General features: G+C 63.5%; 1 protein-coding gene across 6 annotated transcripts in view; it reads right to left on the bottom strand.

Moving 5' to 3' along the window:
- Positions 1-27,855, bottom strand: part of AGAP1 (ArfGAP with GTPase domain, ankyrin repeat and PH domain 1) — a 502,434-nt gene that overhangs the window by 205,941 nt on the left and 268,638 nt on the right. For 4 of the 6 annotated variants that reach the window (XM_056122103.1, XM_056122124.1, XM_056122109.1 and 1 more), the window contains 6 exons: positions 20,045-20,103; positions 15,773-15,860; positions 15,083-15,094; positions 8,679-8,764; positions 6,552-6,693; positions 2,915-3,049 (listed from right to left, as the gene is read on the bottom strand). In XM_056122103.1, coding sequence (XP_055978078.1) covers positions 2,915-3,049; positions 6,552-6,693; positions 8,679-8,764; positions 15,083-15,094; positions 15,773-15,860; positions 20,045-20,103 — 522 coding nt within the window. The remainder of the gene's footprint in view (positions 1-2,914; positions 3,050-6,551; positions 6,694-8,678; positions 8,765-15,082; positions 15,095-15,772; positions 15,861-20,044; positions 20,104-27,855) is intronic. The other 2 variants (XM_056122116.1, XM_056122131.1) reach the window with 1 other exon arrangement.

Here is a 27,855-nt window from a genome sequence, read left to right as displayed (position 1 = left end):
GGCCACGCCCAGGAAGACCCCACCCCTTCCTAGGACACAACCCGAGCTCTGCACCCAAGGGGACCGCAGGGCAAAGGCGCTGCCACCACTCATGCACCCCGACCCCACGGTGACCCCGGGCTGGGCTGAGGAGCTGAGGGGCTGAGGGGGGAGGACACGCTGTTTCTTCCCTCATCAAAAGGAAAGTGTTGGAGGAACGAAGCTGCCCGTTCCCCCCTGCAGCCCCCAGACCACACACGAGGAGGTCGTGGCCGGGAGGGATCCAGGCCCGCCGGTAGCTTTGGTTGTGGTGACAACTGGCAACAGTCAGCTGCTTCAAGACCCTCAGTGCTGGGGGGAGGGGGACCCCCATGTGGAGAGCATACCACCTGCTGAGGCCTCTCCAGCAGTGGGGTTGGACCACACCCAGCAGTGCTCAGGGCTGACCCCCAGCTCTGTGCTCAGGGCTGACAACAGATACTGTGCTCAGGGCTCACTCCTGGCTTCGTGCTGACTCCCAGATCTGTGCTCAGTGCTGACTCCTGGCTCTGTGCTCAGGCTCACTCCCGGTTCTGTACTCAGGGTTGACTCCCTGCTCTGTGCTCACTCCCAGGGACCTCGGGGGGCCACATGCAGTGAGGACAGCCCACTCATCTGAGTCCTGATTTCTTGACCTCTGAACTCAGTCTCCCCCTCCCCGTTCACTGGGAACAGACGGGTCAAGGTCACTCACTGACGTGCAGACGTGTTTCCCTGAGACGCCAGCACACTCAGCTTCGCCACGCGTGTTCACTCCCCGAACAGTGTCCGAGCACGGCACAGGCCCCCGGGGACGAGTGTCCGGCTTAACAGGCCGATGCGGAGGGCCAGCGGCCACACGGCCTTCTCCCAACAGAGGTGCTCCGGGGACAGACCTGCATTGCCCAGCGACGGTGGGGGTGGCACTTCCCGGGCCAACATGGGCTGGGGGTCTCAGTGAGCACGGAGCAGGGCTGGGACCCTTGCCTCACACAGTCGCACCCCTGCACTCAAAGGCAGCCAGCAGCCCTCCGTCCAGGCCCCGACGGGTGGCTCGATCTACTCTGGAGAAACACCCCCAGGGGTGCAGGTGTGTCTGCCCCTCACAGGGTAGCCACGGGGGTCCCCAGAACCTGCTCTTACCTGCTCCCACGAGAAACAGGCCCTGGGCCGGGTGTGGTGGTGGGGTTCCGTGGGAGGTGCCGTGTGGCCCTGCCTCGGGGGACCCCATTCCCCACTGTGCTTCCTGTCTCAGCCCACACTCAGGGCCCCCGCACAGGCCTGGCCCTCCTGTACCCCAAACTGCCCCTGAGAGCGAAGGGACATCAGAGAGCCTCACCCCCTCACCCTCCCCGGTGTGCCGGGCTCTGCCTCGGGGGAAGGAGCAGCCTGGGGACAGGCGGAGAGGCCGCACCGAGCCCCAAAGCAACACCAGCATGCAAGGAAGGCGGTTCGTGGCTTCCGGGGCCCAGCCAGGCCACCCTGTGCTGTCCCCCCACCCTGGGGCCTGGGCCAGGAGCACTTTAGGGGAGCAGGGCACGGGCAGGACGCGACCCTCCTGGCCACGCGCATGGAAACCTGACGGACGGCACCTGTGCGGGTCCTGGTGCGGGACACACTTGAAGCTGCCAGCCCAGGGGCAGGGGCCGCCAGCTCTGTGTACCTGGCCGGGATACCCCCGACGGTGTCACTGGGAACACGGGTTCCACACAACCAGGCACTCACGGGAGGCCCAGGATGCCCAGAGCCAGGAATGAGGTTCCTCAGTTTGCTCTCCCCATGCTGGGAAACAGGGGTCCTGCATGTGCAAGTGTACACGTGTCTGAGTGTACGTGTGTCTGCATGAATGAGTGTACGCGTGTCTGCATGTTTGAATGTATGCATGTCAGCATGTGTCAGTGTACACATCTGTACATATGTGTACACGTGTCTGTATATGTGTCTGAACACGTGTGAGTATACATGTCTATATGTGTACACGTCAGCATGTGTGAGTGGTCAGTACGTGTGTCTGTGTGACTGTACACACGTCTGTATGTAACCGGTTGGTGTGTACGCCTGTATGTGTGAGTGTATGTATGTCTGTGTGAGTATACAAGTGTCTGTATACATGAGTGAGTGTATACATGCTTGCATGTGTTGTGAGTACAAGTGTCTGTACATGTCTGTGTACAAGTAGTCAGTACGTGTATCTGATGTGAGTCTGCGTGTGTATGTGTGAGTGTACTTGTGTATGTGTGACTGTATGTCTCAATGTGAGTATGTGTCTGTGTGAGCATATGCATGACTGCATGTGTTGAATAGTCAGTACATGTGTCTGTACGTGAGTACACATGCCTATATGTTTGTAAGTGGTCAGTATGTGTATCTGCATGAGTTTGCATGTGCATGCTGAGTGTACGTGTATCTGTATGTGAGTGCACATGTAATTGCATGTGTGAGTGAACATGTATCTGTGTGAATGCAGATGTATATGTGTGAGTACGTGTTATGTGTGAGCATGCGTGTCTGCATATGTGAGTGTACAGGTGTATGAGTGTACGCCTGCATGTGAGTCTACGTGTGTATGTGTGAGTGCATGTGTCTGCATGTGTTATTGTACATGTGTATGAGACTACATGTGTATGTACATGAGCGTACACGTGTATGTGAGTGTACGTATCTGTATGTGTGAGTACGTGCCTGCATGTGAGTGTACACGTGTATGTGTGTACGTGTCTGCATGTGAGCACATGTGTGTATGTGAGTGTACGTGTGTCTGCATGTATGAGTGTACGTGTGTCTGCACGTGAGTGCGTGTCTACGTCTGTGAGCACACGTGTACAGGTGAGTGCCCGCGTGTCCCTATGAGCCAGCAGCGGGGCGTGTGCCCGCGTGCCGAGCCATGTGCGCCCCCGCCCGCCCGCCCGCTGCTCACCGTCCTGGAAGACGCGCTCCACGTTGAGCCCGTACGTGGCGCAGGTCTCGTAGTAGGTGCAGCGCTTCAGGTCGCTGGAGAGCTTGCGCGCGCGGGAGTCGTCGATGACCCGCGGGTTGCTGGAGCTGATGGCGTCTGCGGGAGGGGCACAGGAGAGCGGGGTGAGCTGGGCGGAAGCCCCCTCCCCAGCACACCCTGCCGGCGGGAAGCCCCGACCCGGGGGGAGGGACAGGATGGAGGCAGCAAAGAAACGGCCGCAAACGGAGCGGCCGGGAGGCGCCAGGAGGCAGGCCGTGTCCATCAGGGCCGTGGGGGTCCCTGCAGGGGGGCGGGGGGAAGGGAGCAGGGCAGGGAGAGCCTGGAGGCTGGGGGTGGGGCGGGGGCTGTCAGCTCAGGTGAGTTCACAGGCGGCTAGGAGGGCGGGGAGGGGAACCCCAGGATCTGGGAGGAGCAACAAGGGGCTGCCTCCACCATCGGTGCCGCCATCACTGTCCTGCTCCGGGTCAGAGGGTCTCCTGGGACCCAGAGGTGCTGCAGCCCCATGAGACGTTCGCAGAGGGAGGAAAGCAGCCACGTGGCCCTGGCTGGGTCCTGCAGCGCCGGCCACCCTCGCTGCCCAGCACCTGTGTGGCCGGACGCAGCCCCGCAGGGAATAGCTAGCCCCCACTGCCCGCGGGTCTCAGCCCCAAGCGCCCTGCACCTGTCGGATGGACAGACGGATACCGACACCTTGAAAGAAAACGAGCTCACGGTCCTTGTCACCACAGCCACGCTGCCTCAAGGGCATTCCAGAAGGGTCTCTCCTGGCCTAAGGTCTCGGCCTGTATGGGACCAGCCTGATGTCTAGGGTGGGGGTGTCGGCTCCGGGTGGGGCCTGGGCTACAGCGAGGACAGACTCAGGAGCCCCCTCCTGGCACAGGGGACGGTGTCCCAGCTGAGGTCACGTGTGCCGGTGCCTAGACACCCCCAACCCTGAGTCTGTCTGCCCCTCATTCTCCTACTGCGCTCTGGCGGTACAAGGGTGCCCGGCTGCCAAGCCCACCCAGACAGGAAGCCACAACGAGTGTCCCGAGGGAAGAGTTCGAGAGCCGAGAGCCTGCAGGGAGGCTTCCGGCCACACACCTTCTGGGACGGACACACGCCTGCCAGTTCGGACACACACCTGCCACACACATGCGGGGTTTCCCTCACCTCCTGGGACCCAGCATGATTCTCCGTCGTGTCCCCGCTCCAAGTTCCCTAACCTGAGGCCACCAAGCCAAACCCTGGGGTCACTTTGGCCCCAGCCTGGCCCTGGTCTGGCCCCTCCATGCGTGTCACAGACCGTGACCAGCAAACGGGCCCCGCTGACAGGGCCCGGCACCCCACACCCCTTCCCCACCCCTGGCATTCCAGGAACCAAGGTCACGGGGCAGGACCCCAGTGACAACACCTGCGTCCAGTTCATCCAGGGTCAGGCGTGTGCTGCAGGCGGACATGCTCCCCGCCTTCCCAGCCACCCGCGCTGTGCTCCTGACACTGGGCCGCCCCGTGGCCGTCCGGAACGGGGCACTTGATGAGAACTTCCCCGCATGGCCAAGAGCTTCCCAAGTCAGGGGATTTGCACGGCCCCGTCTGTAGTGGCCCCGTCACTGGAGAAAGCATGGCCTGGGCCTGGGGAAACGGCGGGCCATTCTGGGAAGGGTTTTTCTGCAAAGTGTCAGACAAGCGCACACAAGGCGCCAAACCCTTCCCTGGCGGGAGCAGCAGACGGCACTCCGGGGGGCCGAGAGCCAGTCGGAAGCACCATCTGGAATCTGGGGGCGTTCGGGCTTAGGTGTTTTTCCCATTTTGGCATTTTGGGTCACACCCAGCGATGTTCAGCGGTTCCTCCTGGCGCCGCGCTCAGGAATCGCTCCTGGCGGTGCTTGGGGACCAGAGAGGATGTTGGGGACCGAAGCAGGCTCAGCCCCATGCAGGGCAAGCGCCCTCCCCGCTGTGCCATCCCTCTGGCCCTGGCACTGGGACTTTTTGAGGGAACAACATCAAGTCCTATCTGCGGGAAGGGGACAACAGCAACCACTGAATCGGCCTGGGGATGTCCTGGGCCCGGGGGACCAGGAGGCCTGGGGGGATTGGGGGAGCATGGGGGTCTAGCCCAACCCCAGCACAGGTTCGGGGGCGTGTCGTGGGCACAGGGCCGAGAGGAGGGCTAGGGAGCCGGGGCTGTGTGCAACCAGCACCCCAAATTGCACGCCCACCACTCCACACTGCCGTGTGAGCCGGCAGGACCATGAGAGCACACACACACACACACACACACACACACACACGCATGCACACAAACACGCACACAAGCACACACACAACAGCTATGTATGGGTACGCACACGTGTATACACACACCAGGACACACACGGTCTCCCTCTGCTCAGAGACGCCCTGGGCCGGTCCTCACTGCCAACAACAGCCCCCTGCAAGCAAGGCAGCAGCCCCCAGCAGGAACGAGCTGCCCGGCTGTTGGACAGGACGGTTTTCCTGGCCGGGAATTCCCAACCCCCAGCCCAGCGCAGGCTGGACCTTCCCTGAGGTGCTTTGTTCGCGTGGCCACTGGGGGGCGCCCGAGGCCGTCTGTGGGAGGCTCCGCCACAAACCCACGGATAAGGGGGGGGGGGGGCGGGGTCGTCCAGGACCGCACAGGGGAAGGGGCTCCCCTCTCACCCGCGCCAGTCTCTCTCTTGGCCGATGCCCAGATGCCCATGCAGACACGCTCTGGGGTTCTACTCATGGGTACGGCGGGGGGTGGGGGCTCTTGACCTGCTGCATGTGGCCCATGTGTGCAGCGCTGGGGAGGGGGCGATGACGTCACCATGCCAGGGCCAGCCTGGTGTAACCCGGGAGGAGAACGGGAAAGGTGCCCACACCAGGGGCGTGTGCCCGCAGGCCCTGCCACGTCCCTCGTGAGATCCCGCCGGAAGACAGTGACGGGCAGAGCAGAGTGCAATGAAGCCAGACACAGGCGGGGGCCGGGCCTGAACGGGGAGCGACACCGTGGCGGGGAGGGCCCTTGCCTCGCACGTGGCGGCCCGGGATGGATCTCCGACGCCCTGTGTGCCTCGCAGGGCCCGCCAGGAGTGCCCTGAGCACTGCTGCTCCAAAACGGAGACATTAAATAAAACCACCTTTGGGGGAGCTGGCAAACCACTTGGCTGAGCGGAGAGGGACCTACCAGGAAAGCCAAGGTCGGGCCTAGCCCGGGAGAGCCGTGGGCTCAGACCGCGCTTCCTCACGCGCCCCTGAGCGCTGAGAGAGACTCCGTGAGCACAGAGGCAGGAGTAAGCCTGAGCGGCCCCTAGGTGTTGCCCCCTAACAAAATCGCAAAACCAAATTAAGAGTCAAGTACATTTCTTCTAAATGTCAGGGAGTCAGGGAGCACGTGTGTACACGCGTGTGCACGCGTGTTCATGTATGTGCACCCGGTGTGCCACGGCCGTGTGACGTTGTCTCCCTAGAGCCACACCGGAAGGAGTGACCACTCATCTCTGTCCCGCGGCCCCTCGCTCTGGACGGGAGTTGCGGGAGGAAACCACGCTCTTCCCTGACCCGGGGGCAGACCCCACCCCGGCTACGCCCAGTGGGACTCGGGCCCCTGACTCACCCTGGGTGCCCACCAGGACCAGGGGGATGTCGCTGGTGTTCCGGAAGTTGGCCATGCGGCTGTAGTAGTGGTAGACGGTCTGGAAGCTGATCTCATCCTCCAAGCTGAAGACAAAGATGACAGCGTCCACCCACATGGCAAACTAGGGACGGGAGAGCAGAGGCCGTGCGTGAGTGAGGGGCTGGGGGGGCCACGCGCCCACCGAGCCACGCGGGTCTTTGGCGTCCTCCTCCCTCCCCAGAGAGCTGACCCTGGGCCGGGAGGAGCCGGGACACAGAGCAGGGCCTCGGGCCCTGGGTCCTGGTGGCACAAGGGATGCCACGGGCAGAGCCACGAGGGGCACCACACACAGTGCCACGCACAGCCCGAAGCATAACACCGCCAGCAGCACCGTGCACGCCCCACCGGGCCAGGAGCAGAATCCCAGCGGCACCACGAGCCGCCCCACAAAGGGTCACACCAGCCCCATGCAGAACACCCACCATGCGAGGAAACACACATGGTGCCTTCCGTGGTACTGCATGCAGAACCACGCACAGTACCACTCATGATACTGCAAGCAGAACCACGCACAGTACCACCTGCGGTATCGCATGCAGAACCACACACAGTACCTCGTGCAATACCATGCACCCAACCATGAGCCTCGAGACACGTAGCCCCACACACAGTGCCAAGAGCAGTACCACGTACAGCACCACATGGAGTACCACGTGCAGTACATGTCGCACCCCATGCAATATGTGCAGTACCACATGGAGTACCACGCGCAGTGCCACATGCAGTGCCACATGCAGGACTATGCAGCCAAGCACCAGCAGTCCCACGCCCAGCACCACGAGAATCCACATGTGACGAGCAGCCCAGTGCTGCTTCCCAACAGGACAGGAATAAAAGGGCGGCCTTATCCCGGCACAACACAGCGCCCCCCTGTGGGCCTCAGGGGAAACGCTCCTTCCCAGAGAAAAGTGCCCCCCAAAGTCAAAAAACGTCGGGGTCCTGACTGCGGAGCTGGGGGCTGTGCGAGCTTGGAAGTGAGGAGACGCCCCCGCCCGCCCATTTACAAAAAAGAAAAAACGCGCCAATATCAGACATGGCAGGCAAGACTGTCAGCGGCCATGCAACCCCTTTGGGAGGCTGGGGAGGGCGGCCCTGCGAGGACCTGGCCTGTGGGCGCTGCCCTCTGCCCCTGCCCCACGCCCAGGGCAGCTGCCCGACCCCGCCTGAACCCGGCTCCGGCAAGGCCACAGCTGTGCCCACAGATGCCGCCGTCAGCTCCCACTTGTCTCACCAGACTGACCCGCCAGGCCAAGGGCCGAGAACCTCAGCTCCGCCCTCTGACCTGGGGGCACCTTGCATGGGGTCTGGGACCCCTCGCCTGAGAGCGGGCACCTCTGGACGGGAGCATGGGCGGCTTCCAGTCTCCCCGAACCTCCCAGCATCTTCCAGAACTTTCCAAAGCTCCACCAAGAACGCTCTTTGCTCAAGGCACCAGGAAACGGCCCGGATGCCACCCAGCAGCTCTGATGCCACGACAGCCCTCACCTCGGCTCCGGGCCAGGCACGGGCGACCACGTCCTCCCGGCTGCCCGCCTGGCTCACGGCCACTGGCGCTCGAACCCACAGGCTGTGGCGGCTCACAGGGAGCTTTTGCAGAAGGGAGCAGAACGCAGCGAGGGAACCCCCCGCCAACACTCCGCTCTCATCGCTCGGAAACTGCTCTCCACTTCCACGCAGAGGATTGTTCCAGAATGCCCAGCCCTCCTGGGACAGAGCCCTGAGCATGCTGGGCCCAGGGCCCCCTGAGCGCCTCTGAAGGCTGGAGCCAGCCCACCCGAGTCAGACGCTAAACTCAACTTGGTGAAGACAAAACAAGAAAGGCTCCGACCCTCAGCTCCCGGCTTCTGGAACATTCTCCTGCTTCCCCCAGCAGCTGCCCCAGGCAGAGACGCTGCCGCCAACGAACAAGCCCCTCAACTTCGCAGATCCCAGCGCCCGAACCAAGGTGGGACGGGAACCTGGGGCGGGGAGGGGCAGCGAAGACCGTTTCCTCCTCGAGACCCCGGGCGGGTTTCTCGGCCCCCCTGGTAGGAGCAGAGAGCCAGGAGGGAGACGGCGGGCACCCACCTGTGCTTCCGGGGGTCCCCCTTCATCCCGGATCAGCAGCAGGTAACTCTGTCCGTCCACCACGATCTCCTTCTTGAAGCGGCCACCTGCCACACAGAGGCGTGTTACTCGGGGAAGGCAGCGGGAACAGCGGACAGGCGTGGGCTTCGCTTGGGGGGCAGCGAGGGGGGGTGGGCTGGGGTCCCCGGGTGCGGCCGCCGCGGGCTGCGGGAGGGTCGTGGGCTGGGGGCGAGGCAGCGCCCCTGAAGGGACTCGCTTTGGGGGAGGGGGCACAGAGTCCAACATGGGGGTGGGCTCTATGCAGCCGGGGCCCGGGCAGGGGGCTGGGGGGACGGTCTTCTCCTCCTCAAGGGAAACCCAGTGCTGGGGGCCGCGGGGAGGGGTCGGGGGGGCACACAGAACATCACGGGGACGCAATGGTCACTAGCACACGGAGGGACAGAGGACAGGAGGAGCCGGCAGTGGGCGGGGCTGCCGCGGGCAGGAGAGACCAGGCGGGTTAGCGGGCGAGAGGGGCGGGGAGGGGGCCCTAGACATCTGTCCCCAGGCCTGGGGGAGGGAGGGCGCTCGGCAGGGCCCCCAGGTCACGGTTCATCCCGCTGTCACCGGGACCTTCGGGGCTGGTGGGGAGGGGGACACGGGGCGGCACCCCAAGGCCTGGGCACACACACGCCTTCCGGAACCTTCCGTCTTTGGCCCTTGCTCATCACCAGATACCCTCCAGGACTGGACGCTGGGCATGGGGGGAGGGCGGCACTGGCCGAGACCACCTATCCCAAGGCCGGGGGGGGGCTGCTCCTCCCTGCACCCGAGAAGCAGAGACCTGGGTCCCCTGCTGTCCCCAAGCTACAGTGCTGGGCCCTGCTGATGGGTGGGCGGCCTCCAGAAGCAGCGTCCACGCGTGGACACGCACATGTGCACATACACGCACACACGTGTGCACACACTCCCTCTGCCCCGCGTCTGTGACGCCTGAGGGGCCCCAGGCACACCGACCATCACCGCCAACCCACCCCCCCTTGAGGGGGCAGGAGCACGGGGTGGCCACAGCATCCGCGCCAGCACCCACCCCACGCCGAGGGCCGCCATCCAGGGAGAAGCAGACACAGGTGGGGAGTGGGGGTGCCCACTGGCCGGTTGCTGCCCACGTCTGCTCCCGACTTCCAGAAAAAAAAAAAAACGCCGGAAACTGGGCATCTCTTGGGGAGACCCACGGACGCCAACCTACTGCATCTCCATGCGATGCGGGAACTTCTCCACAAAACCTTCCCTGGTCCCACACGCCCCGAGAGGCCCCCCGTGGGCACCCCGGGCGGGCACCGAGACGTGGGCCTTGGACGACCACCCCTGGGCAGGAGGCCCGACAGGTCGCGTGCCAGGAGCAGGTACACGGGGAAAACCTCAGGCAAGAGGCGGCGGGGCGGGGGGGGTGGGGGGGGAGACCCGTCTCCCCACACCTCTGCACCGGCCCAGACCCGTGGCTCACCCCTGTCTCCCCACCAGCAAACACCCCGGCTCGGGGGGCCGCTGCCCGCCTGTCCCCAGGCTGGGAAGCCCTGACCGGGCCCTTCGCCACCCAGCGCCCCCAAGAGCTGGGCGCCTGTTTCCACTTCACAGAAGAACATGAGTTTCCTCACTTCGTAGGGAAGAAGAAGGCGCCGCTGGGTGTGGGTCCCACGCAGATGTCTCTCTCTCTCTCATGGGGGAGCCACGCGCCCAGGAGTTGCTCCCTCCAACACGCCCTCCCCGGCTGCAGGGGGACAGTGAAGTCACACCCCAGAAACAGGGGAGACCCCGCCAAGCCACAGGGATCACGAGAAGGTCACAGATGCCAGGGGATGGGGGCTCACTCCACTCACGGCCCCCAGACCCGCCCCGGGGACAGGCCGAGCTCGGGATGGCGCTGGTATTGAATGAAGACGCTGGTTCCGTTCCCAGGGGGCCTCGGGATGGGGGTGCAGAGGGGGCATTTCTCTGGGAAAAGTGTTTCCGCCTTTCGACCCCAAATCCCCACCTCCTTCCCTTGGCACGAACGGCCCCGCTTGCTTCCGAGCGCAGAGCCACCGGCCGAGGCTGCGAGTCTTTCTCACCAGGACAGTATTATTTTTTTTTTCCTACGTTAAATCACAAAGCGTGCCAAGCAACAAAGACTTTTTAAAATTAATTTTGTACTTGTTTCGCTTTGACACAAACACCAGAGGGCGGGAAGTCATTAGCGCTGTGCTGTGCGCCTGGGGAGAAGTTTTCTATTGTGACATGTGAAAGGAATCTTGGACCCAGCGAGAGACTCCGACCCTGGGAAAGGGTTTGATTGGTAACATATTCATTTGCAAAAGGGAACCGAATCCGGTGGTTTCCATCCCGCCTCCAGGTTCTGTGGCCCAACTCGCAAGGTTTGAGCTGCAGATCAGGGGCCAACCCGGGTGGGAGGCCTGGGCGGGTCCCTGGCTCCACCCAACCCCCCATAGCACCCCCAAAAATCACATCAGCCACGAGAGCAAGTGGGGACCCTCGTCCCGCTGGCCGGAGCTTCAGGATGAGGCACCCGGGGCCGGGGCAGCAGAGGTGGGGTGTAGCTCCATCAGTAACGGCCCCGTAAGTAACGGCCACTCTCAATCCCAAGGCGAGGGACACACGAGAGCAAGTGGGGACAGCGGCTGGCCGTGCTGCCCACTGGACACTCCTATACTGGCTGTCCTCTGGGTCCCGCCCACCGTTTGGGGTACAAGGAGACCAGGCCAGGGAATGAGAAAGGGACATTGACGAGAGGCAGAGCTGGGGCGGGGAGGGCAGGTTTGGGGGCTCCGTGTCACCCAGGGAAGGCGGCAGGGGTGGGCACGTGTGTGGGGGGACAGCGACTCTCCGAGGGGCCCAGGGCAGCCCAGGGGGTCCCCTGCCGGCTGCGGCTCCTGTTCAAACATGTGAGGGTGCCCTTCCCACCTTTGCCCGCCCGAGGGCAGCCAAGACGGGCCACGGCAGTGCCTGGCTGGGAGCTGCCCGTGTCTCCGGCCACCTGGTTCCAGGACACTTCCGGGCCAGCAGCATCACTGCCGTAACCTAAGGGGGCCTGTCCGGGCTGCCTCCAGATCCACGTCCCCCTCCGAGAGGGTGTCGGTGCCAGGAACCCCCGAGAGCTGGAGAGAGCCCCAGGCGATGCCAAGCCGGGGTCCCGTCAGAGCTGCCGTCCCAGGCCCGTGCCCAGCCGCTTCTCCTGGAGCCGCGGGCTCAGCTGCCGTGCCAGCCTCCAGGGCAGCGGCCATCCGAGGTCCCCTGCCACCTCGCGTCCATCTCCAGGCTCCTCAAGGACCCCCGGCTGCAGCCTGAGTCAAGGAGCGGTCACCCCGCTTCCCCATACCCCCACTTCTCCAGCCGACCCAGCCCACCCGAGGCCAACACACTGTACCTCAGTTTCCCCAGGCCCAGTTGACTAGGACCCCCCCCCCTTAGTAGTCACTTGACTGGTCATCAGAGAGCAGGGAGGGTGTCCTCATCCCCTGGGGCGGGGTCACGTCCACACGAGCAAGTGACGGGATTGGCCCAGCCGGGGTCACGGGCTGAGCTCAGCCAGGCAGAGGGGGGGCCGTGAGAGTGGACCGGGCCGTCTCAGAGTGGGCAGTCTGACACCAGAGGGACACTAGGAGACAGGGCAGTGGCCCCCAGGTCAGAGACAGCTGACCGAAAACGAGCGGTCACGTGTGTCCAGGTGCAGGACAGATTCGGTCCCCGCCATCCCGGAGACCAGGAGGAGAGAGGGAAAGCCGTCACGTGACCCCTAACCACTGACCTGACCTTACTTCCTGTCCCAGGGAAGCCGCTGGCTCTCGGCTCTGCCCGGGGAAGGTTCTAGGTCTGGGAGAAGCGTGCGCTCCAGTTCCAACTGCTGGCAGCCACCACTAACCTCGGCCGTTTCAGTGCCTCGTGTGTGGCCGACAGACCAAACCGCTCACACCACGGCCAACATCACGGCGGGCAGAGAACCGCCAACGCTGCCCCTGCGCACAACACGCCAGCCTCGCACGCCTGCGTGTGCACCCACACACACACACAACTGCACACACCCACCTCACCCACACACTCCTGCACACACCCACCCGCACACAACACGCCTGCCTCACACCTCCACGTGAACATACCTGCCGTGCACACCGACACACACACACACACACACACACCCGAACACATAGACACGTGCACAAAAACATATCTGCAAACCTGCATGTGCCCACAACCTGAGCATGCCTGAAAATGCGCGCATACACACACACACACACACACACACACACCTGAACACAAGCACAGCCGCACACATACACACCTGCACACACACCGCAGGCTAAGGCTTCATACGAGACCTGCCAACTAAGGACGAGGCTCGTGTCACAACTGTCCACGGCTGCACCCCTGCTCCAGCTGACCCCGGCCTGGGGGTGCGTGGGTCCTTCTTCCTTCCTCCCTCCCTTTTCTGCTTCCTTCCTTCCTTCCTTCCTTCCTTCCTTCCTTCCTTCCTTCCTTCCTTCCTCCCTCCCTTCCTTGTTTTCAGGACACTCAGCAGTGCTCAGGGTTGACTCCTGGCCTGGTGCTCAAGAGACTCGAAGGGATGCCGGGACTGACGCGGGGTTGGCCGCACCCCAGGCAGATGCCCTCCCCGCTGTGCTCCCGCCCCGCCCCTGGGCTTTCTGCTCTTTCCGGAAAGCTGTCCACTGGGGTGCCCGGCCCTGGAACGGGGGCCCCTGCATGGAGCAGGCCGGGGCCTGACTGGCAGACGACCCTCGCTAGCCTCCGGCCGGTGCTCACAGCTGTACAGCCGCCCGGTGGATGGGTCCCACCAGGCCGCCCCGTGGCGAGCGGGAACCAGCCCCACTCCGGGACAGAGGCAGCCGCGCTCTGGTCGCGCCTGAACTGTGTTCGACTTGGGAAGGGGGGGGGGGGCTCGCAGCTGCTGGGCGTCCCCCACACTGTTTCTGGGTTCCCAGGCAGTACGGGACAATGAGCTGTGCCGGAAGGGCCTGGGAGGCTGGGACGCAGCGGCAGGGCCCCCGCGGGCAGGCGGGGACAGCGGGACGGACGCAGGACAGCCCGCCCAGGGCCTTCCACGGGGTCAGAGTAGCGAGTGGGCCGGGGACCCCTCTGCCGCTGTGTGCCACGGGCCAGTAAGACCTCAGAGCGCAGCCTTGCACAGGGGACCTGGAGCAGGTGCTGCCCCCTCCCCGCCCCACCCCTGCAGGTGCTGCCCCCCCTCCCCCTCCCCCACAGGTAATGCCCCCTCCCTCTGCCCCCCTCCCCCACTGTGCAGGTGCTGACCCTTCCCCCTCCCCTATAGGTGCCGACCCCTCCCTCCTCCCCCACTATGCAGGTGCTGCCCTCTCTCTCCCCACCCCACCCCTGCAGGTGCAGACCCTTTCCTCCTGCACCCCCCCCCACCTCCACGTAGGTGCTGACTCCTCCCTCCTCTCCCCTCCCCGACCCCCACCTATGCAGGTTCTGACCCTCCCTCCTGCCCAGGGCAGGTAGGCTCCACCTCCAAGGACCCGCTCAGCTCCTCCTGGGTCGGGAAGGCATGGGGAGCCCCCGGGATGTGCCAGGAGGCTGGGGGGTGGGGGGGAGCAGGGCACCAGAGCAGAGGCCGAAACCCAGGCACAAGGTGGGCCCAGCTGGCTGGGCGGGGGCAGGGCCGTCCACGGCGAGTGGGCTGCCAGAAATGTCACTGGTCCCCGTGGTGTGGGTGTCAGCTCACTGAGGACGCGCCATCCGCCAGTGATCCTGCGCACGGCCTGCAGGGTGTCAGGGCTGAGCAGCCGCCAACATGCTCCCTGGACCCCTCGGGGGCCAGCAGGATGGTGCCCAGGGCAGCAGGAAGAGGAGCAAGGCCCCGAGGACACTGTGGGTCGGGGGCAAACCGCTCCCGCCCCTCCCACCGCCCCCACGGCCAGGAGTGTCCCCCTTCAGACAAACCTCCCTCCTGGAAAGCCACACCACAGCCCCCTGGACTGCGGGCAGGTGGGCCTGAACCCCACCCCGTCCAGCTTTCCTGACCCCAGGCTCTCCCCCAGCGTCCCCAAGTCCGTCCGTCTCCTCACGGATCACGACAAACGTCACTGGAGCCAGAGGGTCCCGGGGCCCATCCCGCCCCCACCCCTGCGGCCCCTCCCCGAGGCTTGAGGGACGGTGACAGACGCTAGGACGGAGTTAGGGACCAGAACACGTGTTACGGGGGACACAGCAAGCTACTGAGAACTACTGCTAGAGACACAGCAGAGGGACAGACGGGTGAGATGGTCAACGCGGAATGGGCGAGGCGCGGATGGACGCGAACGCATGAGACATAGGACAGGGGCGGGCACGGGACACAGCTCGGCCTCCGGGCTCGCACACACAGCGCAGCCGTGAAGGGGACGGATAGTTACCTGCGTCCATATCTGCAAAGAATGGAACAGCCAGTGAGAAAAAGAAGGAACCAGAAATTCAGTGTCTCAGAGTCAGAGTTTCACACGTTCACGCGGAGAAAAATAATAATAATAAAAAAAGAAGAATCAAAGAGAAAACTGTTGTCTGGGCCAGACTGAGAGCTCGCCGAGGGGCGGGGCAGGGCGTTAGCAACACCCGTGGGCTCCGCGGTGGGGGACGGGAGGTGGAGACGGTGCCTGAGAAAGTCTGACGGCAAAGAAACACCTTCCCGGCGTGGAAAACGGTTCGTCTTTCTCATCTGGTCTATTCGGGCACGGAGGTGGCAGCTCAGAAGCTTGGGTACGGCCAGCCACCAGAGCCCGGCGTCCAGGGCCGAGACTCGGCACCCACGGCCACCGGAGCTGGGCACGCCCGGGCCAGCCTCCTGCAGCTAAGGATCGGCACGGTTCTCGTGGCCCAGGCCAGGGTGAAGGGAGCCCAGGCGCCACGGAGATGCTCGGACACCGCCCTGACGGGCCCGAGCCGTGCTCAGACCCCACCCACTGCCCACGTGAGCCTGCGTCAGAAAGCACCACGGAAGCCACGCTCTCGCTAAGGGCTCCCCCTCCCGCCTCGCCTGGACTGTGCCGTTGGGAGTGGGAACAACCCGTGGCCCTCGGCAGCCCCGGGACTGCCCAACCCACACGTACCTTCTGGAGACTCTTCCTGGACGTAGGTGCCCGTCAGGTACCGGTGCACCAGGGCCGACTTCCCGCTGGCCAGGTTACCCACGATCCCCTGCAACAGAGACGGGGTGGGTGGGTCTCTGCACACGGAGACGCGCACGGGGGCAGCGGCCACCAACCCCCGTCCCAGCCGAACTAGGATGGACGGACGGATGGACCTCACGACGTCCTCCACAGCCCACGTGGCAGCTCCGGCTTGAGTACCCAAGCTGCCGGGCGCGTCCCTGCAGACCATGGCAGGGACACATCAGCAGGCAAAGGTGGGTAGGCCGGGACACAGCCCCAAGCCATGCCCTGGACAGGAGGTCCTTCTAGAACATTCCATCATGGCCAGTGAGGCGGGGGGAGGGTGGCATCTTGGAGCTGGGTCCATGCAGAGGGGCAGGGCCACACGTGGCCAGGACAAGGCCCCTCTGGAACTCAAGCCCGCCACCGCAGCTGACCTGGACAGGTGGCCTTGCCCGGGGCTCCGGCCCCACACCTGTCCCCAGAGGCTCATACCAGTGCCGGCATCTTAACCGTTTCCTTCCCTGCCGGGACGCTCCAGGCTATAATGAAACCTGGTGGAGCCAGGCCTCAAAGGGCAGGAGACGCAGGCCCCTCCTGGCCACAGGCCCGTGTCCACTCTGCAGCCTGGCCAGGGCCAAGCCCCCGCCTGCACTGTGTCCCTGTGGCCCAGAGATGAGCCGAGGGCCCCTGACACTGTCCCACCGCCCCAGTGGACACACGCTGAGACTTCCTGCCCTTCCCACCGGGCCCCAGGCCCTGCTATACTCCGGAGCCTCCGTCTCAGCAAAGCCAGACGCCAGAACCTCGTCACAGCCCCCAGAACCTCGTGATGCTGCCGCCCTCCGGGTCCCGGGGGTGGCCCTGCCCTGGGATGGTCCAGGTCGCCCCACTGCCCAATGCCAGGCGCACGGGCACCCCCTCACCTGGTCAACCAGTCCTGTCTTATGACCCCATGTCCATCGGTCTCTCTAAGCCCACTGCAGCCAGAAGTCATGGAGACCCCAAAACACTGTGTGGGCAGACGGTGGGGTCTGTGGGGGCCAGGGCCCAGCCAGGAACTCACGGTCAGGGAGTTCCGAGATCCTGGGGGTGCCAGCCTGGCTCTCAGAACCTGCCAAGATGCGCCTCTCTCCCACGTGGAGGACCACGAGTGTCGCCCCCAAACCCAGGCGCAGGCTGAGGGCTGGTGTGGCGCTGCGCTCCCGTGGCCCTCGTCTTGGCGGGGCTCCCTCCTCCCCTCTTGACACCTTGGGGTCTCCAGCTTCACACGCCCACCAGGCCGTGACCCGAGATAAGAGGGTCCCGGCCCTAACACCCCCCACACCCCAGCCCCTGTGGCCAAGAACTGGTGTGAGACCCCCCCCCAACTGGGTCCCACACATCCCAGGCCTCCAGAATCGCAGGAGACACCTGGGGACCTCGGGAGCAGGGGCGGAGGGACGTGCAGAGAACAGCACCAACAGAGAGAGACAGAGACAGAGAGACAGAGATACAAAGAGAGAAACAGAGACAGAGAGATAGAGACACAGAGAGAGAAACAGAGACAGAGAGAGACAGAGACAGAGAGAGAAAAACAGAGACAGAGACACAGAGAAAGAAACAGAGACAGAGACAGAGAGACAGAGACAGAGAGTGACAGAGACAGAGAGACAGAGACACAGAGAGAGAAACAGAGACAGAGAGTGACAGAGACAGAGACAGAGACACAGAGAGAAACAGAGACAGAGAGAGACAGAGACACAGAGAGACAGAAAGGAAAACAGAGACAGAGACACAGAGAGAGACAGAGACAGAGACACAGAGATGAAGAAAGAGAGAAAGAGAGAGGGAGAGAGAAGGGAGATAGAGACAGAGACAGAGAGACACACACACAGAGAAGGAGACAGAGAGAGAGAGAGAGAGAGAGAGGAAACACACAGGGTTTCCCCTTCCATCGTCCTCATTCGACAGCCCCCACCCTGGGCCACAGGGCTGCAGCCCCGTCCCTAACTCAGCCCCTTCTGCAAAGTGCTGTGGGGGTCCCGGGGCCCCACCCCCACGGCCCCTCCCCTGCTGAAAGCGTCCTGCTCCCAAGGCTTCCAACGGCCTCCAGCTGCCCCTGTATCTGCGTCAGTGCACGGGGACACCCCAAAGGCTGACAGCCCCAGGGCAGGAGGGTCTCCTCGGCTCGGGGTCTGCGCCCACCCTGGTGACTCCTCACCCCGTAAGGGCCGCAGTACCTGGCTGGAGGAACGAGGGCAATGAGGGAATGAGGGAATGAATGAATGTGCGAATGAATGAGAGAAAATGAATGAGGGAACAAATGAATGAGGAGCTAATGGGAGGACGGCGGTCTGGAGGAATGGAGAGTCCGAAGGGGCAAGGGAACATGAATGAGGGAATGAGGGACTGAATGGGGGAAGGGCGTGAGCAAATGAGGGTGAGAGTGAGGGAATGAATGACGGAGACAAACCCGCGCCACCTCGCCCGGGCTCGCCGCTGCTCTGCCCGAGGGTGGAGGCTTCACGCTGAGGAGATCCCCAACAGTCTGCCACCAAATTAAATTTTTAATTAAGATCCGAGCGTCTCTCTCCCGAGGAGGGAACAACGCTGGAAACCAAACCTGGAGCCACCTGGCTCTGGGGCGGGGCCGTCCGCGCCCCTCGGGGGGCCGGGTTGTGCCCACCCATGGGGCTGGAGCCAGCCTTGAGCGTGGCCACACACGCTGGCAGCACCAGGAGGCCGTGACGGGCTGGGCTAGACTGTCCACAGGCCTCTCCAGGCACCTCAGGGTGTGGCATGCACAAACACACACACACACACACACACACACACACGTGCACACACACTGGACCCCCCCTACCACACGGACATGCACACAGAAGGTATGTGCACACATGCTCTCTCTCACACACACACACACACACACACACACACACACACGGAGACACACGCCCCTCCCACCCTCCCTCGGGGAGACGCAGGAACAGAGGCTGAGACGGCCCCGAACGTGAGTGTGTGACCTGGGAGCTCCGGGCAGTGCTGACCCCCGCGGGGCCGCAGCCACAGTGCCGGGAGTCAGGGGCTCTCCCGGGGAAGGTTCCACGCCAGCCGCAAGTGCCCACCGTACGCTTAGATTCTGTGACTGGTTGCGTGGAGAAGTTTATAATAGAAGCAAAATTTTTCTTTAAAAAAAAATTCCGGGACAAGGGCCAGAGCAATAGTACAGCAGCGTAGGGCGTTTGCCTGGCATGTGGCCGAGCCGGGTTCGATCCCCGGCATCCCATATGGTCCCCCGAGCACCGCCAGGAGAAACTACTGAGTGCAGAGCCAGGAGGAACCCCGGAGCATCGCCGGATATGACCCAGAAAGCCAATAAACAAATAAAACAAATGATTTCGGGACCTCACCCAGCAGGGCTCACACTACTTCCCCGCTTGCTCGGAGCTCGGGGGTTCCCCAGCAGTGCCAGTGATGGAGCCCAGATCCCCTCCCTGGAACAGATCACACCCTGTCAGCCCTCTGCGCTCTCTCTTATGCCAACACCCGGTAATAAAATCATATTTGGGGCTGGAGCAATAGCACAGCTGGTAGTGCATTTGCCTTGCATGTGGCTGACGCAGGTTCGATTCCCAGCGTCCCATATGGTCCCCCGAGCACCGCCAGAGTAATTCCTGAGTGCATGAACCAGGAGTAACCCCGGTGCATCGCCGGGTCTGACCCAAAAAGCAAAAAAAAAAAAAAAAAATGTCGTATTTTAGGGATATCCACCAAAGCCTGATGGGCCTCTCCAGAGACATGCGGACATGCGTGGGTCCTGCAGAGGAAGGATACAGGACCCCAGGTGGGTGACTGTGAGAGCAAGGCTCTCTCACAGGCACGCACATGGACAGATCCACATGCACACACGCACACCCTCACGCACCCTCACGCATAGACTCTCACGCACACAATCACACATACACGTGTCCACACCCATGCACACACGAACACTCAATGCATGTATGTAGGAACACATGCACACACACATACACACGCACATACCCACCCACGCACACGCACAGTATGCATGCACACACAGTCCTGAAGGGGGACGTGGCCGGAAGCCCCCCACCCCCGCCACAAGGCCACCTGGGGGAGCAGCGGTGACCGCCAGGACAGGCGCACTCGGGACTCCGGCCCCAGGTCCCCCAACCCTTGTCCGGAGGCTCAGCGGGCCAGCGGGGACGGGGACAGAGGGGCACTCACCACTTTGAGCTCCGGGACCGAGCGACTCAGCGTCCATTCCTGGCTGTTCACGAAGGCGTCTGTAAGACAGCAGAAAGCGGGGTGAGTGGCGGGGGTGCCCGGAGGCCCTGTGGAGCCCACACGCCCACCCGCAGAGCCCCCCACCTGACAAGCCGCACCTGCCGCCCAGTCTCAGCCTGGGCTGACGACCAGCCCAGCCCACCCCACTGGGGGCGCCCAGCACGGCCCGACGCTCCGCCCTGCCCTCCCACAGTCAGGTCGTGGCCGTCGCTCTGGGCCACCCTGGGCAGAGCCCACCCGGGGTGACGACGCGGCACTGATGTCAGCCATCAAGCACGCCACAATGTCTGATGGCTCAGAGAACCGCATGGTTGAGTTTTGATGGTCACAGCTGGTCAGTCACAAGCCCAGCAGCACCTGAGGACACGGTGAGTGCCAGGGCTCCTCGGGCACTCCGGCACCCACCCTGCTGCCCACCATCGGGCCACAGCTGCTATCCGGCCTCTCCCGCAGGGGACAGCAGCGGGGAGCCCCCGCCCCACGGTGGACACACCTCTCCTCCCTGACGGATCCACACAGCCCACCAGCCAGGGACAGAGCCCAGAGCGTCTTCATATGACACGAGAACACAGGCACGGAAGCCAGTGACACCAAAGAAACCCACCCCCCACCCCAACTTCCGGGATCAAAGCCCCGTTCTGACAACCCCTCTGGGCTCATGGCCGCCCTCAGAGCTGAGCTGCCCCCAGCCGGAGTGCAGGGGACACGGCCACGCTGGAAGGACAGACACGTCTGCTGGCCACGTAGCTGGGAGAAAGCGTTCGTGTGCGTGTAGGGACGTGGGCGTGTGTGACTCTGCGTTTGCATGTACGTGAATCCACGCGTGTGTGCATGTGTGGGTCTAAACGTGCATGTAGACCGGCATACATGCCTGTGCACATTCATACATATGTGCTTCTGCATGTGTGTTCACACGTGTGGATCTGTATGCACACACGTGCATCCAGGCGAGCACAAAGGTGTTCCCAAAGCAGCTGGAATCCAGTCGCTCACTCCGGAGCGGGTCTCCTGGCCCAGACTCAATCAATTCCCCCGCTTGGAGTGAGTGAGACTGAGACGACGGGAAATGGGGCAGGCAGTGCGCATGCGGAGTCCTGCGTTTGATCGTGGCGCTGCACCCCCCTCCCCAATACTGTCTGCTGCCCCGTTCTGCGGACTCCAAGGGCTGCCCAGTGCCTGGAGACCAGCAGTTAAGGGAAGAAGCTACTTGGTACTTTCCACTACCACGGAACCAGCTAATTCCGTCCCACCCCTTAAAAGTGTAAGTCACAGAGTAAATTTAAGAACTACCCAATTGGTGAGCAAGAAGAAAGCCCCAGTCGCCCCCAGCCAGACCCGGTGGGCAGCCAGAGAAAAGCTGACCTGCAGGGGGTTGGGCGTGGAGCCCCGCCCCCGCCTCAGGCTCCGCCCCCGCCTCAGGCTCCTCCCAGTCACAGGCCCCGCCCTCAGCTCAGGCCCCGCCCTCAGTCCCAGGCTCCACCCCAGCCTTAGGCTCCTCCCAGTCCCAGGCACCGCCCTCAGCTCAAGCCCCGCCCCCAGTCCCAGGCTCCACCCCAGCCTTAGGCTCCTCCCAGTCCCAGGCTCCGCCCCTAGGCTCAGGCTCCACCCCAACCTTAGGCTCCCCACAGTCCCAGGCTCCACCCCAGCCTTAGGCTCCTCCCAGTCCCAGGCTCCGCCCCCGGTTCAGGCTCCGCCCCCGCCCCAGGCTCCGGCTCCGCCCCCAGGCTCAGGCCCCGCCCCACCCTCAGGATGTGAAGTTGCTTCACTCCCAGCCAGAACCCCCCCAGGGCCAGGGGGCCACAGCAGCCCCTGCGGGTGTGATGCAATGTAATATGGTGTGAAGTCGGCCTTCAGGGAACACCCGCTGAGCCAAGGGCATAGGGCATTCAAAGGCTGGAGGTGATGGGGGCGTCACCACCCACGGGGTCCCACAGTGCTGGGGCTGGGGAGGGGGTGGTGCCCAGCACTCCTGCCCTCTGAGCCACTCCCCACCCCCACCCCCCCACAGCAGCTGTTTAAGCCCCCACCGGTCCTGGAGCAGAGGAAGCGGCTCCATCCTTCCTTGGGCTTTTTGGAGGTGCCCTTGACTCCAGGTGCTGGGGCTGCCCACAGCTGAGGGTGCCAGGACGGGGTGAGAGCGAGGGGATGCACTCTGAAAGGCCGCCCCACTGAGGACATAGCCCTGCACAGCCGTCACACCCCACCCACCACTGGGCCTCAGAGATCTGGTGGGGGCGTGGGGGGCCCAACTCTTGGGCTTTCCCAGGACGTGTGCAGTGTGTATGGGCCGGCAGCACTGCCCCTCCTCCGGCCTCCCCTGTCCAGCTGCTTGTTGGACTGCGGGAGGATGGGGGAGTACCTGGCCCCCACACCCCACTTGTCCCACCACCCGGCATCCTCCTGAGACGCAGCGCTGGCAGGAGCTGGCCCACCTACACCCCCAAAGGCTCCTCCACCCCAGCTCCTGCCCCCGACCCTGCCCTCTCCCACACCCCCTTATCCTGGTGGCCCAGGCATCAGCAGAGCCCCGAGAAGCACCTCCGTTCTGTTCCCGGAGCCCCAGAAGGCCATGCTATACCCCCCCCCACGCACCCTGACCCAAGAGGAGGGCCTGGGGTATCCGTACCCAGTGCCCCAACCCTGACTCGGGCCTCTGCCAGACCACAGCCGCCACCACCACAGAAAGGCAGACGCAGGGCGAGACCTGAGACCCCACACTCCTGTCAACAGCCACCGCAATGTTCCCCGGACCCAGGCTGTCTGCTGGTTCCTCCAGGCTTCCAACTCCAGGCCGCGCAGGCCTCAACCCTCATTCATCTGCGAAAACAGCCTCAGGCAGAACTTTATTCTGCTTCCGGGGCCAGAGAGAGCCCCGAGGCCGGACGCGCACAACTTTGCTGAATCTCGTCCCCCTCATCACGCGATCCCCAAATACTGCCAGGAGTGGGCCCCGGCATGGGGGAAACATCCCCCACACCAAGAACCAGGAGCAGCCCTAGGCACACTGGGTGTGCCCCCTGAGCCCACCAGGAGTGTGACTCCTGAGTACTGCGCCAGGAGCAAAAGCCCTCAGCCCTCGCTGTGTGGCGCCCAAAACAAAAATAAACAAAAAAGAAACAAACAAACAAAAAAAAACAGACTTTGAAACAGGCCGAAAGAATCAGATTATCCTCTTGAGCCATCCAGTGTGAACCACCGGTGGTGGTATGTTGGTTGATTTTCTGGCTGGACACAACCAGAGATGAGAATCAACAGGCTGGCTGGCATGACGAAACAAGAAGTGGAGCCCCTCCCACGACCCCTCAGTGGCCCACGTGGGGCCGAGGGGCTCTCTGGCAACGGGCAGTGGGTGCTCCCTGCTGGAACAGGCGTCAACAGAAGCTGCCCCCACCGTCCCCGCCCACCGACTCACCAAGAGGGGCATCAGGGCATCCGGTGTGGGGATGTGATGCTTCCCTTCCTTCTGCTCCTCCCGGGGACACACAGGTCCCCTCCACCCCCCCAGAGCCGGCTCAGGGTCCCAGGGGCAAGGGGGGAGGGCGCCCAGCTTCTAGACAGAAAGCGGCCAGGGACTGGCGGCCCAGGCCGGCCTCGTGCAGGCCGCCTGCTTTGGAAACAAATGATGTCAGTAACGAACGGTCCCAAGAACGACAGCGGGGTGGCCTGGGAGCACCCGGATCTTTTGTCTCCAGCGAGGGGGGCGCGGGAGAGAAGGGTGGCGAGGAGCAGGCCCGCCCGACACCACAGCCCGGCCGGAGGAGGAGGAAGTCTCGTTTCCGAATCAGGCACAGGAAGAGACTGGCAGCAGAGCTGAGTGACCACACAGGCCCACACGGGGCCCCGGCGGCCACAGACCCGTGCACGGGGGGCTCGAAATAGCTCACCGGGCAGATTATTTTCGGCGCGCGGGGGAGTGAGGACACAGACCAAAGCTTCGGGGAGGTTCTGGGTGGGAAGCTGGGGACAGCCCTGGCCACCAGTGACAGCACAGCACAGCTGAGAAGCATCCAGCAACCGCCTGAGGACCCTCCCCGCCGGGGGCAGGTCCCCAAGGTCCAGCTTCCCTCCCGGGGGCCCGCAGGGAAAGTCCCCCCTGTCCTGACACCCTGGCCACCTGGCCAGGCACTCACCTGGGGCACTGGGGGACGGGAACATCAGCCCGGCGGCGGCCTATCCAATAGGGGGTCTGCAGCTCCAGTGGGGTCCCGCGGGGGTCCCCCCTCACTCTGACATCCGGGGCTGCGGAGAGGGGCAGCTGGGCTCTCGTCACGCAGGGGGCTGCGGGCTCCAGGGCCGGGAGGACTGGGGGTCTGGGGGCGCCTGGGAAGGCAGGGGTGCAGCTCAGGCCCCCTGCCTAGAAGCTGCCTGGACCCTGGGCGTCCTGCAGGTGCACGGTGGCCGTGTTTCCCTCCTACCTGTGACAGTCCCCCGGAAACGCCCCCGCCGCCGCTGGAGCTGGTTCTCGTAGGAACACACACACACACACACACACACACACACACACATATACACACATACACAGCCAATGGCACAGCCTGGCTGGGCGGGCTGGGAAGGGGAGGCGGGCCCTGCCTGCCCAGCAACAGCTCAGCCAATGAGTGCGCGCCCCGAGCCGGCCAATGAGAGCTCCACACACACTCCCGGGCTCCGCCAATGAGCTGCGGGCTCCGGAATCTGTATAAGCAGGTTCTGGCTTTTCCTCCAGGGAAGCCTCGGGCTGCTCAGCGGGTGCTGCCGGCACCAGCCAGGCTGCGTTTCTGCAAGGAGCCCGCTCCCCTCGCTGGCACACTTCTTTGTCTTGAGGTCCAGGAGGGAGGGGATGCAGGCCCAGCCCAAGAGGAAAGTTCCCTCCCCACCTCCCCACCTCCCCCCCACCACCACCCCTTCTGCAGGTGCAGTGACCTCGCTAGGCTCTGGGACCCGCTTCCTGGCCAGCCCACGGCGGCTCTGGTCCTGCAGGGCGGCAGCAGCTGCTGAGAGCCAGCGGTGCACACGGCCATGCGCATGGGGCATCACGCGTGTGCAAACAGGCCTCCGTCCACGTGGGCTCAGCAAAGAGCAGGCAGAGCTGGGTCGCTTGCAGGGGGTCCCGACAGAGCAGGGTGCAGGTGGCAAGGTCTAGGAGGGCCGGCTCCCTTCCTGCTCAGACCGTGGACCCCCAGGGGCCACGACACACGTCCTTAGGTCCCTGTCCCCTTAGCCAACACCACAGTGGCACGCCCATTGCTTCAGGGAGCCCCTGTGTAGACAGGGCAGCGATCATCCAAACGGCCACAGGACTCAGCCGCCCTGCTCGGTCCCTTGGGACTTTCGGTGACCACCAACAGGCTCCAGACGCAAGCCCGGGAAATTACGCACGAGGAACCCGAGGGGGAACCTGGAGTCGCAGCTGACCGTTTTTTAAACAGCGTTATTTACCCCCAGGCCTGAGATGCTTATTGATTGCAAACCTTCCCCTGCTGGGCGGAGGGCATTCTCCACCCGCCTCTCCTCATAAGCCACAAGAGGTGTCGTGTATTTTTAGCACAAAGCCACCCGTAATCCCAACCTCAGAGGAGGGGGGTCAGGGAGGAGCGGGCGGAAGCTGGGCTGGACACAGAGGAAGGAGCCGCGGGTCCCTAATGACGGGGGCGTGTGGGGAGGGAGGGACATAGGCACATGCCACACTGCGGGGGGCCCCCACGGCCAAGGAAGCTCAGCGGCGAAGGGCAAAGTCACAGCGCCCCTTCCTGGGGTGCAGTTTCCACACTCGTCGGGGTGCAGCAGCAAGGCAGAAGCCTCAGGATCGTGGGGTGACAGCAGCACCCTCACCCAGATTCCTTTCCCAAGGCGCAGAACTCGTGAGAGAGACGGGTCTCCCCCCATATGCCATGCCAGCACCCCTATACTTAAGCCCACATGCTGGGTCGACCAGATGTTCCACCCAGGCAGCAAGGCAGAAGCCCAGCCGGCAGCGCCCCCACCCCCCCGCCACCCCCTGAAGTCTGCAGAGGCTTAGAGAGGGGTCTTCTCTCTTCCCCCAAAGGACCCACGAACATCCATGTGGCCAGCCCCACATGCTGGGGGTCTACACAGCGCTAACCGTCTCTCAAGGGTGGGGCATTCCCTCTCACAGCATCTCCCTCAATGCTCTCATGTGCCTTTCAGCCCCAGAACGTCATAGGGCAGCCAAGAGCAAAAAAGGAACACATGAGGGTGGAGGGTGACGACGGGGAAGCAAACGCTCCTTTCCCTCCTCAGACTGAGGCGACGCCTGCCTACAGCCTCAGGGGCGGCGCCCAGGGAACCCCAGGCCTGACGCTCTGAGTGTCTCTCAACGTACATTCCACGAGAATACCGGACTCACAGATGTGCTGGGCCATTCCTGGCGTGTGACAGGCCCCCGGCCGGGATCCTGTTTCGCTGTCACTGGAGGGGTCTATGGGCTTAGGGGCTAACACCTCTCTCCAGTCAGGATTTGGGGGCCTGGGACCCGTCCCCACACAGCCCCACGTACACGGAGCACACACGCAATCTCACAGACATGAAGTACGCACACATTCTTATAGACAAAGTATGTATGCATTCACCCCTGAAGCATGTGCAAATTCTCACACACATCAAGTTCACACGAATTCTCACGCCCATGAAGTCCACATGCATTCTCATGCACACGAAGGATCCGTGCATTTGCACACACATGAAGTATGCACACATCCTCACAAAGTCTGGACGCATTTTCACACATGACGTACACACATTCTCATACACACAGGAAGTACACACGCATTCTCACACACATAAAGTACATGCAAACTCGTGCCAATGAAGGACGCACGCGTTCTCACACACATGAAGTATGCGTGCATTCTCACACTCAGAGCACACCCATTCTCACACACTGAGCACACACACGTGCACATCAGTGTCAAGCCCGCCTGCCCACTCCGATGCCCCCACACCCAGCCTCCAGCAACTTTTGCACCAGGCTGTCGCTTTCAGGATTGAACCCCCCAAACCCGTGAACTTGAAGGCAGGTGTTGCCAGGGCCCAGGGGATAACTGGAGCCAGGGTGAGGGACAGCCTCCAATGCCAGCATCATGGGTCCCCAGTGATGCCCACATGCGCCAGACATGAGGAGTCAGACACAGTCAAGCACAAGCCTGAGGGGATTCCAGGACCCCGGTGAGACCCTTGGCCAAGATACGCTGCAGGGGGGTTGAGAAGAGGGAAAAGTGCATACAAGGTGTGGGAGGGGGAGATCCGGCCCCGGTCCTGGTCCCCTCCCCCAGGCTCTTGCTGCCTAGTGGGGGCTCACTGGGGGGAGCAGGCAGCACACCCAGCCTTCAATCTACTCAGGGGGCGTGTGGGGCTCGGCGGGCAAACCAGGCATAGGCTCTGGGTTCCATCCCTAGCGCCACCCAAGTGATCACAGAGTCCTGGGTTCCAGGGAGCAGTCAGCCCTGTGCCCCCTGCCAGCCCCGGGCCACCCACGCCTCGTGCTGCAGCCCCACCCCAGAGTCCCCATACGCTGACCCCAATGCCCCCCAACTTAGCTGGTCCAATTCCCACACCCCACAGGTACCCCTGTGGTAAGAGAGGCAGACAAGGAGGGCAGGGGTCTGCCCAAACCCGCTCACTCCCTCCCGCATAAGCGGGGTGCGCGGTTAGTCCTGCCCAGCCACCTCCCCGGTGCCCACAAGCCAGACCTGTGGGGACACGGCCCCACCCACGGCACCTTAGGAGTCCCTGGAACAACCCAATCTGCCCTC

This window comes from Sorex fumeus, unplaced genomic scaffold (assembly GCF_029834395.1).
Source record: "Sorex fumeus unplaced genomic scaffold, SorFum_2.1 ptg000005l, whole genome shotgun sequence".
Taxonomy (NCBI): Eukaryota; Metazoa; Chordata; class Mammalia; order Eulipotyphla; family Soricidae; genus Sorex; species Sorex fumeus.
Note: the sequence above shows the minus strand (reverse complement) of the source record. Positions and strands in the feature narration are given on the sequence as shown.